Genomic DNA, 16,408 nt, shown 5'->3' with positions numbered 1-16,408 from the left:
TACTCTGCTCAGCAATGAATAAAATAAATTAAATAAATAAATTAATTAATTAGTTAATAAAAGGACAGGTTTTGGGACTCAGTCTGGCATCTAAAGACAGTGCTGGTCCTCCAGCTGCTGTCAGAGAGTTCTTATTTTGTACTGTCTGTTCTTTCAGAAAAATCTGTGTTTGTCTTTTTCTTTTTTAATTAGCTGACTAGACTTCCTAAGACCTTTCAAAATTGGAAATTTACAAAATTAGAACCCAAGAAGTCCCTCCCCTCAAAGGAAAACATGAAACTCTGCTTACCAAGAAACCTTTACATCTCCCAGTGAACAGGCTTTGTTTTCTGGGTTTAGAATGGTTGGATTAACTTCCAGGGCAGCATTTACTCTAATAACTGGTCTTGCCCTGCAAAGAAAACATCCTCTTGAAGAGCACTCGAATGCCCCCCCATCAAATTGTGCAATATACACAAACACACAGTATTTAGTGAAACCACAAGAAAAACAAGTAACCATTGACCAGATGAAGCTTTTCTGTGCCCTTTCATTTCCATCAGCCACAACATGGACAACTGTGTAAAGAGGAAGTCCTATCCACTTATAACACAGACCAACATGTTCTCCCAAAATGAGCAAGTTGGGATGAGAATATTGGGATTGCAGTGTAATAGCTTGCAGCTGCTGTGTCAGAATCTGGAAAACTGTTGTGTCAGAATCTAGAAAACTGTCACTCAGAAAGCCTTGAAGACAGCTTATTAATGTTTTTTCCTGACTACATATTATTGAGAAAGATGAATTTCAGGCAGCAGAGAGCTTCACTCATTAATAAAAGCAGTATAGTGATTTTTCACCTCCAGAGGTTTGGACAGTGGAGTGCCAAATTTTCAGACTTCCCTGATCCTGCTTCTTTTTGTAGCTCCAGAACCCCACTGCGCTTTCACTCAGGGTCAAGCACAGAGGGACCCTTACCTGTACAGAACAGCTGTGTCAACACCAAAGGCTCCAACAATCAAGTCTAGAAAGAGAGGAGACACACCACACATTACACCTTGCTTTGTGAAATAGGCTGTCTCTCAAGGGTGAGGCTGCTACTGCGTTATTGCAAAGTGCCATTTGGGGGCAGAGGACCTGGATATCCATTTTTGTCCACATCTGTGGCTCCTTTCAGGGAGTACCCAAAGCTGGGGGGCATGGTGCGAGCAGCCCACTGCCCTTCCAGGACCTGGGATGGGATGGCATTCAAACCACTCGCTCCTCCGTTGTAGATGTACACCAGCCCTCTCTTGTCCTCTCCACCATATGGAGCGGCAACTGCAACGTCTGCAAACCAAAAGAAGAGTCATCAACGTCCCCAGACACAAATTAGAACATGTTTGTGCTTACATCAATCAATAATTTCTGATATTACAGTTTCAGTGTGTGTCAGGATAGGAATGTGCTCTTTGTTGACAGAGTGACAAAACTGTCTTTTGTCCTCTCAAAAAGGAAAAGAAGCTTAGAAGTTTCTCTCTAAGACACCTCATAAGACTTTGAAGACTTCACCTCAAACTTAAAGATAGCTAATTAGACAGAAGCCAAAAAGTCTCTAAGCAATTCACTAGAAAAAGAAGAGAACAAAGAAACTAATTGCTTTTGTGAGGTGTTTTACCAAGAGCAAAAGCTTTCTTGCACCTAACTCTGTTCTTCTCTATTTGTTCTTTGCCTTTTATTAAACTTTTTTTGTTTCTAACACTGCAACAGAAGCTGTCTTGCTAATTTTATGCCTACAAAAGCAGCTGAGCTATCTTGAGTAAGTAATAGACTACCAAAAGCTTATAAGAGGCTCAAAGAGGCAACTATTACTTGTAAGTAGGGAGGAAGTGCAACCAGCCCTTAAAATGCTCATCAACATTTGTTTGTTTACTACTTCTTTCCTTTGTCCTGTTTTTTCTTTTATTATTGGATGCTGGTTTTTTGTATGAAGTATAAATCTTTAACAATGACATGCCACAGCCTTATATGGGGAGAGCAAGGGGAGAAATAGTTCTACAAAAACTTCTCCACTTTGGTGACTTGTTTTGCAGTGAAATCATATGGATTTGGGATGCTTTTGAGATTATTAAAACAAGCAGAATTAGTCACTGTGGGTGCCAAACCACAAAGCTAAGTGTGACTCTCTTCCCATTTCATTTACATGCTCATGTTCCTCCAAAGGGTGGGACATATTAATAATTCTGGAAAATTTAAATCATCCTAAACCAATGGTAAATATTAAAATCCAGACTATCCCATAGCTTGCCAGCATGCTTTATGGAGAATTTACAGTTAGTGCAGTTATTCTATCTCTTAAATTTAAAAGTATGCACTGTTAATGATTAATAAACGGTAGGAAACAAAATGCTAATTAGACTATCTGTGAGGACAGCTTTAAAAGTGCACATGTGATCTAATTTCAACATTTCCACAGACAGTTTAAAGACCCAACATGAAGCACTACTTGGAATAGTTATGTTTCTCCTTCCTCTCTTCTGAAATTTGGGAAAATTTGATGAAAATAATAAGGACTCAAAAGTTTAGTTTTGTATTTTAAACTCCTATGTAAAAACTTAGGAAGACAGTTAAAATTCCTATCTTGCACCATACTGTGATGGAAGGCATTTTAATTAACACTCCCAAATGAGGCAGAGCAATAAAACCCAAAACAAACAGACTAAATAACAGCAAAGCCATTTGAAAGAGGCACCTTTTGCCATGATTCTCTTTCCTACAGTGTATTTCAAATGTAAGTATGGCGGAATCAAACAATGTTTGGGATAATCTCATCAAGTGACTGGAATTTTGGCAATCAGCTCTCTGACGTCTTCTGTAAATAGTTGCAGTGATATTACATCTACACACTGATTCTATGTCCAGTTAGCAACTAAAAAAGTCTCTTTCATTTTCAACTACATTGTGAAATTATCATCAAAAATAAATTAGAGCTACCTGGGAATTTGAAGTAACCATCAATTGTAATTTTTAATCTAAGAGAAAATACTTAGCTTGCAAGCAGAGTGGAAAAAATGAAGATTTTTTTGGTGGAATTCAAATTCCCACTACTCTTTAGGCAACACTGGAATATAATGGGCATTAAAAAATGTTCTCCCTAGGATTCCTGGAAATCTCCATCCCAACACTACGTCATTCTTGTCTGCTTTATTGTTTTTCGTTCCTATCAGAAACTAACCAGAAGCTTGGGGAAGGGAGAGTCTCAGCTCCAGTTGTGTCAGACTCAAACTTCTCTTCCAATTACTCACTCAAGACACTCAGCTCTTCTGGCTGTAGCTGCTATGCAGTATTTCCACCAAACTCTTCCATTTTGAATTATAAATTTTAAAAACCAAATCCTACTCTTTTCTTAGGAAGATCTTCTTTATATGAACATTTTTAAGCAGCAATCTGAAATCAAACCTTCTTTTCCGTCATCATTGTGTCTCTAGAGAGGAAAATGGTCTTTAAACAATGGAAGGAGGAAAATTATACTGAAGATGTCCTAACAGGTCACAGTGGAGGGTCAGGTATTTTATTGAAGTTTCCATTGTGGTCATGGCTTAGAAAACAATCAGGTGGTCAGTGTGAGAGCTAGAGCAGTCCATGCTGTGTCAGTGGTATAGTCTCTGCTCGATGCATCCATGGAACTCCTGTTGGCATTCCTGGGAGCAGCACACAAGCATCGAAGGGAGTCTAAACCTCAGCGTCCCTCACTCGCTCACGGCTACAGCGCTGAGGGTTTGTGAGCAGGATCCACGTTCTCTGTGCTGGCTGGGCTCCCCTGGTGCCCTGTGCAGGCTGGCCTAGAACAGCAACTAGGCTGGGCTAAAGTAGGGATTTATCAGGAGGCCCCAACGGATGCACCTTGGGCAGCACAAGAGCCCAGCCAGGGCTACACCCAAGGTGAACCAAAATGGTCACAAAATGGACACTGATCACGGGGTCTCTCACTTTTATAAGTTCTGGTCCATTTGCATATTGGATCTAATTGTTCAATTATAGCTTTAGCCCATGAAGTCCTATCCTTCTTGTTTTTCTCTCTTCAGTTCACATTGTTTGTGCTCCTGGGCCTGGGATTTGGATCATTTGTCTTTGGTCCCCAGCTAGAGAAAGAATCATTACCATGCCCTAATATGAAGCTCAGAATTACACACTAAAGCAGCACAGAATCTGAAAAATATAAAAGCTAAAACATGTGGCATCATCCTCCACATCCGTGAGATCCTGATCAAGAATCAATATTGTATTAGCAGGGAATGCCTCAATGAAGGCAGGAATGATGCATCTGACTCCATGTTCTCAGAAGGCTAATTTATTACTTTATAATACTATATATTAAAGAATACTATACTAACTCTAACTATACTAAAGAATACAGAAAGCATACTTACTGAATGTTAAAAAAATAATAATGAAAACTCATTACTCTTTCTAAAATCTTGACACAGTTTGGCTCCAATTGGCCAGAGTTAAAAGAGCTCACACCAGAATCCAAACCAGGCAATCACCTTTGGGTAAACAATCTCCAAACACATTCCACATGAGCAAAACACAGGAAAAGCAAAAAAGATAGAAATTGTTTTCCTTTTCTCTGAAGCTTCTCAGCTTCCCAGAAGAAAAATCCTTAGCAAAAGAATTTTTTTCAGAGAGTGTGAATACCACAAATCAACATCCTACCGTTGAAGCCATCCTGATCCAGGTCCCCCAGGGGCGCGATGGAGCTCCCGAACCGTGCAAAGATCTCAAAGCCGTTCAGCTTTGCTGTCTGAAACCCTCCCGAGGCTCGCTGAAGGCAGATGGTTACTTGGCCAACCTCCTGAAGCTTCCCATCTGAGCTTCGATCCATAAAAAGAGGGGCTCCAATAAACAGATCTGTGTAACTGGACCAAAACAGGACAGAGTTCTTCAGCAGCAGAAGGAGAACTCATTCTCTTCAGCACTGTGAGCTCAGCACTGAAGTCAACACTCAGATGAAAGCTAACTATCTTTAAATTCAACTGAAAGCAAATATTTATTGACCAAGTAAACACAAATATACAAAAGTTTAACGGACCTTAAGCATGTGAATATACACATGTATTTATGTAGATAAATGCAAAAGCAAACCTACAAATGTTAAAACAAATGTGGAGTGTTAGCAAAAGAGTCGTGCAGATGTGTTAAACCAGCAATGAAGACAGAAATCTAGATTGTGGGAAAGACCTTCTAATAAAAGGTATTTTTTAATTTCCAGAAGCAAGTTGGGTGGCATTGGTGAGAAGATAGAGAAGACTTACTTGTCCCCATCAATATCTGTGGCAGCCACCGAATACCCAAAATAGGCAGCCATCTGGAAAACAAAATTCAAACCAAACCTGTGAGTTGCAGTGATACAAACAAACAACTTTACACAAATCTGAACACAAAATACATCAGGGAGATGATAACATATGCCACAAATTTTATTTGTTCCTTTCTTTTTTGTTCCTCTTCCATACTCTTAGAAAGTAAACGTGTTGGTTACTTTTCCCATTTCCCCTTTCATGATCCAGCTCTTTCCCAGCTCTCAAAACAGGCAGCATTTCCTTTATTTAAATAAGATTAGAATTCCATCAGAATTCATAAAATGTTGCTTTGGCAATCAAGCCAGCTATCATCTAGTACTCTAAATACTGCTGCACTATAGGAAAGTCTTGCTGGTGTCCCACCACAGCCAGCAGAGCCACCCACCTGCTCTCCAGTGAAGTTGTACATGGAGGACATGTTTTTCCCATTGTAAATGGACACCTGCACGTGAAGAAATACACATTACAGCATACCAGCAATAATCACCTTTTTTTATATTTTGTAAAGTTTAATGTTTCAAATTTTTTTTACCATGCCCAGAGTTCTTGCTGCCCGTGGGACTCCTGACACGAAGTCTGAAACACAAAGCAAGAACAGATAACAGTCAGATCCCAAGGCACAGTGACTGCTGAACAGAGCAGCTCATTCCTAGCTCTTGATTAATTTCTCTGTGCGCTGTACCATCGTTTTGAAAAATCTGCCCACCTCATTAACATGATGTTCTTACTGAAGCAAGGGGCTTACCTTCAATGCCATCACCATTGAAGTCTCCAACAGCCACTGAATAACCTGCAGAGACAAGATGAGGCTTTAAGAACCTTATTGAACCTTTCATCTCTCTTTACACTTTTCACAAGTGTCTCTGCGCACAGTCCTCTTCTCTTCACCTTAAAATGCGCTGTTATAAATATTCCTTGCAGCAGCTTAGACTATGAAGAGCGCCAGGAATACTGATGAGTTACAGCTCCAGCTGTAACTCATCAGTAACCAGAAATTTGAGATCAGAAAATGAAAATTTTAAAATTATCATCCTGAGAATTTTCCTGGTATATCCTTGCTTTTTTCCTGAGTCTGGTTAGACATACATGAAGGAAAATTATGATTTCCCACTCCTCATTGTTTTTCTTCCAAAACATAATTCTTTAACATTTTTATTTTGTTTTTGTAGGTTATTTAGAAACAGCTGCTTTTAAATAACAAACAAACAACCAACCACCTATGTGACTAACCTCTCATATAAAAATCATACATTTGCCATTCCCATATTCAGCTTGAATCACAGGGCATGTAAAATCATGAAAATACTTCCATTTATTTTGTCATCACGTGCTTTTTGAATCAAAAAAAAGGCAAAATAACTATAATAAATAACTACAGTTCCATCATACATAAATGGGTGTATTTTCAGGAATTCACTCCCTTGTTTTCTGTTTGATGTGGAATTGCTAGTTGTGTGATTTAGACATAAGCACCAGCAGTGACAGGGAGTAAGCAATAAATAACTACAGTTCCATCATACATAAATGAGTGCATTTTCAGGAATTCACTGCCTTGCTGTCTGTGAGATGTGGAATTGCCAGTTGTGTGATTTAGATGTTGGCAGGGAGTGTTGCAGGGGGAGGTTTCTGGTTTCCCACCACGTACCCAAGTAGCTGTCATCAAAAGCAGCACTGGCAGGCCTGGTGGCTAGCTGGTCATCATACTTGGTGCTGTAGACTTTGGAGTCATACTTTGCCACAATCTCTGTCACTCTGTCAGAAATCAGCTGGCCTAAAGAGAGAGAAAAGAGCTGAAATCCACAACCAGAATTCGCTGCCCTCAAAAGCAGTGGCACTTCCACAACATCAACCAAGAGGGGCCAGCTCCAGCAGCACCAGGAAGGACACAAGTGAAAATATGGATCCCACTCCAGCAAAAACATGTTCACACATTGAATCAAAGGCACACACAGAGTTCTCACTGAAAACAGAGGCCAAATTAAGTCAGGACTTAAAAGGCAGGGGTGAGATATTATACAGTCATGGTTATGCAGAACTGAGCCCTTTGGGCACTCCTTGCTCAGATACCACAACAGGAGAGCCTGTTTTGGCGGACAAGAAGCCAATAAAATGGACAAAACTGAGATGAGCACGGTGCATTGCCATGTTCTCCATTTTCACTTCATCAGCCACTAGGTGGTGACTCCTTTACATTCTTTTCTTTGAGTCTAAATTCAAGCTTGAATCACCAAAAAAACCCATTCAGAATGGCACTTCACATACATATTCATATGTGTGTGAAGTGAAGGGAAAACTCCTCCTCTAGCATCTCAGCATGTGGAATAAAAGTTTAGGATGAAAAATCTTCTTTTCAGAAGCATACTATTGTCTTCTATTCAGAGCCAAATGGGCTTTTTTGGTAGTAGTAAAAGAGGACAAGGTTGTTTTGGCAGATAAAGTGTCACTTTTGCCAAAAAAAGCAATAAAATGAATACAGGAACCTAACTTATATGATACTGCATCTGTAGTTTAGCTTTAATAATTCAATTTTGTTTGCAATTTAAAACACAGGACTGGAGCAAGCCTCCTGTGCTGCTGCACCTACACGTAGGCTGGCATGATACAGAAAATCTATTAATAAATATTAGAAGCTCCATTAAAAAGCAGGCAGCAGAGTTTGGCAGCTGTGTCCTGATTACAGCAGCACCTCCTTTGAACAGAGAGCTGCAGGTAAAGGCTGAGTAATCCTGAATCCCACAGGAGCAAAGTACACAGGTAATGCCAGGTAGAGGTAAAATGTGCCCCACAGCACAAACCAATTAAGACAAATGTAAAACATCTTTGCCATCAGAGGAAAACAATGAAATTCTCTTTAGAGGGAATATTTCTCATTGAAAATGCACTCTTTGTTTGTCAAATTATGAAACATGTACATAGCAAAACAAAATATGCTGAAGGAAACTTATTCTGCTGATGAAAACAAATCCCATGTGCCAGGAAAACGCTTTTATAATGATCATGGAATTATTTAAAACACAAAGGACATCTATGCTATCATTGCTACAACCATTATCTGTGGTTGCCTTGATTATTCAGGAGATATTCTTAAGGACAAAGGAACATTTCTGTCAGTTTTCTTACTGACAAAGACTCTGACAGCATCTGGGAGACTGTGGATCAAAATGACTGAGAGGATAATGAGAAAAATCATAAAGGCCATCTTCTCTGTGACACAAATTATATTCTCACCTTGCCAGTAAAAACTTCCAGGTCCTCCCAGCAGCACCCTGTCTCCCTTGGAAGGGAAGAAAAAAGAAAGACAGAAAGAAAAATTAAAAACACATGAAGCACATCTAAAGCCATACAGCACATCCTATGTCTGTGGGAAGAAATCCCACACATGCACATCACTGTAGCTCTGCTGACCATCACATATTTTCCTTTCTGAAGGGGTGATTAATTAGAAATGCATCCTGTAAAATGCTAACAAAAACCTTCAGTGACTGTTTCACCCATTTAGAATTCTAGGCAGAATTCTGGTTTTATTTCAATAGACCCTTCTTCCCCCATAAATGTATGGCAACAGGAACACAATTAGGAGAAAACTCAGAGTGTTACATCATGGTTTTGGGGTCAGTACACAAAATAGTGTCATCTTCTGCCTCTGCCATTTTCTGTAACTTATCACTAGAAAAACTTAATTCAGAATAACTGTGATGTAATTCCCCCACTCCGTATTTCTTGGCACAACTGCAATTCACAAAACCATTTTATGAAACTTTAACCACCTTAGCTATCCCAGGGTTGGGAATTTGCTCAGTAAGTATTGAATTAGGCCATAGACTTTGCTGCATAATTAAACCACTTATTCAGGTTTTAATCCCAAAAACTCCTGTTTTCACCACTCAGAAAAATCTAGGTCAGACATTTGGAGATACACCCTGGCTTGCCCACTCTAAGGTTTTGGATTAGAGCCCAAAGTTGGTTTTAACTGGGCCTGGAATCTGCACAGTGACCCTGAGGGTGTGTGCAAAATAACCCAAACACTCACAGCCCTCTCCTGCACTTGGCAGTGTCCTCTGGAGGAAATCCAAGAGTGGCCCTAGGCAAGGAGTGATGGGATATGACCTCATCCTGAGATGTGAGAGCCCAAAAAAAGAGCCACAGCACAAACAGGGCTTGCGTGGTCTCAACACGTCCTGACTCTGCCCAACCATTTCACTGCACAGCATAAACCACCACAGTGCCTTCTCAGATCTGTGCACAGCTTTACTGTGCTTGAATTTCAAAAGTAATTGTGAGTTTGAAAAAAAAAAACAGAGCTAGAACAGGCAGGGAGAGCACAGCAGAGACACAAGTCAGTAAAACACTCCTGTACTTCTGCTGGCTGATGAGAAATCAAATTTGATTCACAAGCACATTGTTTACCAGCTCCTGAGTTGTCATTCCTAAAGAAATAACAATAGCTATAACAATAGCTATAACACTAATCCCAGGTCTCAAAAATCCTGATTATCACACTGAATCCACTTGAGGGCCAGCTGCAGCAGAGGGTATGGCGGGAATCTGGGAAAGCAGATCATTTGTTCAGGACATGGTTCCTGCAAGAGCTGAAAGTCTTCTGCTCTGAAGATGTTGGGAGAAACAGGTTTATAAAAGCTCCTTAAGTGGTTTCAAGTTATTTTTTTGTTTATTTATAAATTTTTTTTGGTTGTGGTTTAGCTCCCCACCAGGAAAAGTAACATTTGGTTTCATAATAGCTGTGATTCTAAGTGCTCTGTATCAGGAGGGTTTGCTAACTTGCAGCTGCCTGCTGACCCACAGAAACGACCAAAAAAACTCACATACCTTTGTGAAGTCAATGCTAAATCCACCTTGACAAAATCCCTGTCCATCTGCATCAATAGTTGCTACCAAAGAAAAAAAGGATAGAAAAAGAACACTTAATTTAATTTTCTCCTCTTTATCAGTGCTCCATCAGTTGCAGTACTGCAGGTAATTTTCATGCATCTCTCTATGTAAACTTGCACTCCTAAACTTGAACCTTGGAATACTTTTCTCCTTAATCAGTATTTCTTCTTTACAGCAAATGCTGTAACAATTTTAGGGCTGGCCTAACAGACATGTAACATCAGCACATGTTCTAGCCTAGCACATTCAAAGCAAACAGCAACCCCATCTTCCTTTGTGTTTAATCTTCAAAAGTCTTGGGGAAAATACATTAGCAATTTCTATTCAGGAAATAAGATATTTGGAAAAGAGGGGATAATTTTTTTCTTTTGGTATGGAAAAGAAAGCTGATTTGACTTAAAACAAAAAGAACATACCTGGCTGAAAATATGTCTCCATACTGAGACTCATCTCAACAAGAATTGTAATGGCTGAATCAATTTTAGGATTATACAGCTTCAGAATAGAAATTCTGGGAGCCACTTATCTGAAAGTGTGACTCTGTAACTAGCATGATTTAATTTAATACTTATTATTTAAATTCTTGTTATGTTGGAACAGGCTGGATTTTATTCCTGCTGTTCACAAATGATTTTCAGCAAATAAAAAGTCAATCCTAACTTCAACATTCAATTTTTAGGTTATATACTTCTAAATAATCTATCAGCCCAGCTAGAGGAAATAAATGCAAAGCATTTGGAAAATGGGAGTCCAAATGTTCAACAGTTTATATAATTTAAACAATGCATTACTACACCTGTATGCACACAGGGACATCAGAACTTATTTTTGCAAAACCTTGCTTTTTAAAATGAGCTTGCACCTTAATGTACTTGAATAATGATAAAATACTTGAGTTTCATAGGAATTCCAGAGTTGTTTTTTGAAAAAGCACTTGCTACACAATTTTGCTTGAGTGATTACTACAGAATTGGTCCCTTCAACAACAGAAGTCCTAAAGGTCCAATGATCCTTGGACCTAAGATTTTCCTCTGGCCTACAGTAGAGTAAACAAGGTCTGCACCATGGACCTCAAATGAAAGAGAATTCAGATGTCTGGATCTAGTTTTTAAGTTTTGTTCTAATTGCTATACATGGAAGGGAGAAATAGCTGTAAAACATTTCATTCCAAAATGTACACAAACTGCGACACAAGAGGAATTCCAAAGTGAAAAGCCACCCAAGAACCCTACACTTACTTGATCTGCAGGGAGCATATTCCACAAATTTGGACCCAGCAAGCAGGTAACATGTTCCTACAGGTTCTCTCTCTTGTTTTGTTTCAGTTCTCCAGTGGTACAGAGGGGCACAGGCCTAGGGAAGAGCACACAACAGTGAGGAAACAAACTCCTCTTCAAAATACTGGTGGATATCAAATAATACAATGAAATTGTACTTTTCTACAGAAAAGCAACAAAAAACCTGGCAGATGTGTCTTGTGTTATTAGAGAAGAATTATACTATCAGCAGTGGGGCAGAATTACCATCAGTTTGTATTTTATAAATAGCTAATTTATAGCAAGAATTTTAGAAACAATATTTTCTTAAAGCAACAGCTGTGAAGTGTTTATCAAGAATTTATAACATATTCTAACTCAAACTAATTTTACTTTCCTTAAAACTAGAAAAAATGCTCCTAGCTTTGTTTATAAGGAGTGAAGCAAAGCCTAGCTAAGAAATTCTGAAGAAAAGACAGTTCATGCTGATTAGTGGGATTTTGCTAAAATTCTAAGTTTTCTGGATCTCTTCACATTGTATTCCACTGCAATATCTCAGTACTGATGCATCTGAAGGGCATCAAAGACATACCAGGATTTTGTCATTTTGGGATCTCACAGAGGCTCCAAACCACTGATGAGACTTAAATTCCAATGGATCACCAGGAGCAAAGTCTCTGTTACCTACAAAGAAAAGAAATAAGAAGCATAATTTCACAGGAACCTGTTCAGTAAAAAATGAAAAAAAACCCAAAAAACTCCCACACTAAGCCATTGGTTTTGATGCATACAGAGAAAACCAGGGACAGCAACATTGGAGAATATCACACTTTGATGGAAACAGGCTTTAAAAAATTATTCATTAGTATTTTTTTACATCAAGGGCCCAAAGCAGCTATTTTTGCACACAGAGCATTGGTACAATGCTGATTAGTTGTAGGAGCTCAAAGTTTATAGCATGTTTGACAGCCACACAGTAAATACCTCATAGCTGAGATATTTGGCTTCCAAGCAGATTACAGCACTGCTCAAGGAGCAGAGCCAAAGCCCTGTTAGTTCTGATGCCTCTAAAAGAAATATTGCCTCCATTAAATCATGTCAGCTTTGGCTAGAATCAGGAATGAGATCCTTCTCCTAATTCCACCAAGTGGTAACATCTCTATTCTGAGTGTCACTGCAATGCACAAAGCAGGAAATTTGCAAACTTAAAAGATATGGGGAAAGAGGGCAAGGTAAAGACTGAGTAATTTGCAATGGTGTCTCTGTCCCATGATGCTGGCTGGTAGAAACAAGTAGTACTTCTGCAGGTGTGAGTGCTAAAATAATGGAAAATATATAGCAAATATATATCCAGCAATATATAATAATATAGAATATTTATTAAATATTACTATTATTTATATAATATATAATAAATAGAATATAATAAAATATAATAAATATAATAAAATAAATAAATAATAAGAATATAATATAATATAATATAATATAATATAATATAATATAATATAATCGATATCAATATTTCTATATAGTGTATTATATACTATATACTATATTATATATGCTATATATTATATTATATATCATATATCATATGTTATATATCATATGTTATTATAATATAAATTTTTAGCAAATAACGTAATAATAAATAATAATAGTTTATATATATGTATATAAAATAATAGAATTATTTGGTGTTTCTTGTGTACTTTCATTGGCAAAATGAGGGAAACTTAGCCAGCATAATGAGAAAATCGATGTAAGACTTCGCAAAACATACCTTTGCTCAAAGTTCCCTAACTGGCTGATTTAGAGAGCCCAAAACGACAGGAATTTATGAGGCAGCAGCCACATAACACTTGCAGAGTGCCAGGGGATCCCCATACCCAGCCTTGCTATGAATCAGAGACTGTGGCCACTTGAACCAGAATTTCCCTGCTTGTTTTACACCTTGTAAAGAATGCTTTGTCTGCAGAGATTGTGTTACTTCCTTCAGGAAAGTCCCATGGAAAAGACAAAAGAGATCTTAATCTGCCGACTCAACCAAAGCAAGCAAGTATCTGCACTATTTTTGCTCTCAGATTAGAACTACACAGAAACCAATGCCAAGCACATTGCAACACAGAGAACTATTGTGGTTTTTTCTAATGTCATCAAAGGGGACTTAAACTCCACCTCCCTCTGTCACCTCCCCTCCATCTCTTACTGGGCTGGTGCTAAAGGCTTGAAGAGTCAGCACATCTGCACAGATTTATGTACATTGAACATAAATCATTGCTGATGGTCAGCACATCTGCACAGATTTAGGTACATTGAACTTTTATACTCTCACCCTCGCACAGGTTAAATTGTAGCTTGGAGACCTGCATGCCACATTTTAATGGCACAGAAGAACAAAACCAAATCAGGATGTTTTCCAAATAGGGAACTATCTTTGACACACTCATTTTTCCCGTTCCTTGTCTTTATGAATATCCACCCACAGACAGTTTTGCTCAAAGGCATGACTGGGTGAGTTTCAGATGAAGCTGCCACCCAAAAGGGGCAGCAGTTCCCATTTGCTCCCGTCCACAGGTTCATTCCTGCTGCCTGTGTCTCCCCTGCTCACATCATGGCCTACCTAAGAATGAACCCTCCTAAATAAGGATTCAGCAGGGTGAGGTTCCAACCCAGCTGGCTGCATGGGGAGGGGAGCAGTGCTAAACTGCTGGGGAGAAGACAGCAACACAGGGCTGGGAATTATATCCTTTTTGACACCAACAGGGATTTAAAAGTTAATTCATCTTTTAACCACACCCAGGGTTACGTAGCCTGGAAAGACAGATTTGGCTTCTGCCCTCTACTTGTCCAGCTACTCTTGAATACATAGAAATGTCTCAGCTCTACTTGGCAAACACAGCTTTAAACAGTGCTAAACTTGGGGATAGCTGCAGAGTGGCATTTTATACTTTTCTGTTGGATATTTATTATGTATGCATGGCAAAAATGAAAGCTAGCATAGCAGTTCCATAGTGTAAAGCAGAATCCCATTGTCCTAGGTACTATAAAGGTGTCTAGGATGCAAACCTCCCACTCAAGTTTAAAACAACAGGCAAGAATTAGAAGGAAAGGCTGTGTTGTAATAGGGATTAAGCAGCCATTCTGCATTATCAACCTGATTTTATCTCAGCTGTAAAGGAAATTAGTTCCTTGAAGTCTGGGCTGAATAATAAGAATAAAAAATACAATAAAAAGAAAGCCAAGTCCTGGTTATTGAGGCCATCTGCCCATGGTCTATGCTGACTGCTCTGGAGAAGGGGGGAGCCAGCAGAAGAACCAGCACAGGCTGCCAGAACTGCTCCTCTCTGCCCTTTCCCTGTGCACCCTTCAGCTGCCAAGAAGGATCAGTGTCCAGGACAGCATCTCCCTTGGTGTTTAAGGGACAAAAATATTTTTTACAGTATTAAAAAAGCCCTGATTCAGCTCTAAATTGAGGATGATAATATTAGAAATCTCTGTGCTTTCAGATACAACCAGAAGCTGGCACATAAAAACTCCAAATCCCCAAAGCGGAAAGCAAACGAACATGACCACAGAGATAATTGTGTGCCAAATGGAGTTTATGTGCCAGATGTCATGACTTCAGAAGCCAGCAGCGTCATTTCTGAAGGCCTGAACAACAAATGAAGAATTCTTACAAAACCCCACCACCCCACAGAAAAATGTGTTCCATGAGGCAATTTGGCAAGCTGGATTTTAGTTATTTATAGCACCTCTATTGTGGAAACTTGCTGCAAACATCTCAGTCAAGTTGCCCTGTGTCAGAGCAAACATAACAAAGCAAGATGTGCTACAATGCTAAAATGCCTTAGATTGAGTTTTTCTGACATTCAGAGCTTCTTTAGGTTCTTTAAAACTTTATGTGAGGGGTTTTAGGGAGAGAGCCTTGAGTTCAGCTTGAGAATGGCTGCAGCACTGGAAAGTGCATGAGGACTGAAGATCCAGATCAAGTGGAAAATTTGTACATTTGAATCACTGAGAGAAGTCTCAGATGAAAAATTGATACAGGCTAAATCTGATGTTAACTCTCCATTAGAGAAGAAAACCTTTTTTTACCTATACTCACTCAGAATTCTCCCCAGGAAAAACTGAAATAGATTACAAGCTTCTCTCTCAGATCCAAAGAGAAACTACTTTTATGAGGAATTCTGGAAAACACCCACTCAACAAAAATCCCATCGCTTTAAACAAGAAACCATTTGAGTTTTTACTTCATGATGGGAAAAACAAACATTAAAACACTTAAATGTGAGCCCTCACTGAAGCAGTTTTAACCACAGTTAAATATTGAGCTACTTTATACCATAAAGTAGATGTGTCATGGGAAGGTACAGGACTGACTTCAGCATTTGCAATAAAACACTGACATTGCAATAAAACACTTCTGTGTTTTATTGCAAAGAAGAGCCTGAATTAATTATTATTTTATCTTTGTATAACTTTTAGTGGTATATATATATATATAAAATAAACCCAAAAAACAGTACCTACCTTAAATGAACCAAACTGTATTACAGGTAAGATTTAAGCATCCAGGGATTTATAAATCCAGCCCAATGCTTTCATGTATTATAATCAGCCTTACTTCCTGTAGTCTTATTGTATTCCTTATAGTTTTTTCTTGTACTCTTAAAATTTCAGAGTATTCCAAAAATACCCTACACATGTCTTTAAGACAATGATGTACATTTTAATCATAAAATCACAGAAGAGTTTGGGTTTGAAGGGACCTTAAAGGTCATCTTGTTCCAACCTCTCTGCCATGGGCAGGGACACCTTCCACAGGTTGCTCAGAGCTCCATCCAACCTTGCCTTGAAAAAGCCTTTAAAAAGCCATTCAAACAAATATATCTAGGCAGGACAAACTATATTCTGACAAGATTTATTCCAGAAAACATC

At 38.7% G+C, this 16,408-nt stretch overlaps 1 protein-coding gene across 1 annotated transcript in view; it reads right to left on the bottom strand.

Annotated features, from left to right (window-relative positions):
- The window catches only part of ITGAV (integrin subunit alpha V), a 47,729-nt gene that overhangs the window by 18,973 nt on the left and 12,348 nt on the right, over positions 1–16,408 (bottom strand). The window contains exons 3-15 of the mRNA XM_074548160.1: positions 12,057–12,148; positions 11,447–11,561; positions 10,146–10,207; positions 8,547–8,592; positions 6,964–7,089; positions 6,064–6,108; positions 5,851–5,894; positions 5,704–5,760; positions 5,271–5,323; positions 4,672–4,874; positions 1,114–1,305; positions 955–1,000; positions 290–391 (exon numbers count right to left, since the gene is read on the bottom strand). Of these exons, the coding sequence (XP_074404261.1) occupies positions 290–391; positions 955–1,000; positions 1,114–1,305; positions 4,672–4,874; positions 5,271–5,323; positions 5,704–5,760; positions 5,851–5,894; positions 6,064–6,108; positions 6,964–7,089; positions 8,547–8,592; positions 10,146–10,207; positions 11,447–11,561; positions 12,057–12,148 (1,183 nt within the window). The remainder of the gene's footprint in view (positions 1–289; positions 392–954; positions 1,001–1,113; positions 1,306–4,671; positions 4,875–5,270; positions 5,324–5,703; positions 5,761–5,850; positions 5,895–6,063; positions 6,109–6,963; positions 7,090–8,546; positions 8,593–10,145; positions 10,208–11,446; positions 11,562–12,056; positions 12,149–16,408) is intronic.

Source organism: Zonotrichia albicollis, chromosome 10 (assembly GCF_047830755.1).
Source record: "Zonotrichia albicollis isolate bZonAlb1 chromosome 10, bZonAlb1.hap1, whole genome shotgun sequence".
NCBI lineage: Eukaryota > Metazoa > Chordata > Aves > Passeriformes > Passerellidae > Zonotrichia > Zonotrichia albicollis.
The sequence above is the reverse complement of the archived record's forward strand: the minus strand, read 5'-3'. Positions and strand labels throughout refer to the sequence as shown.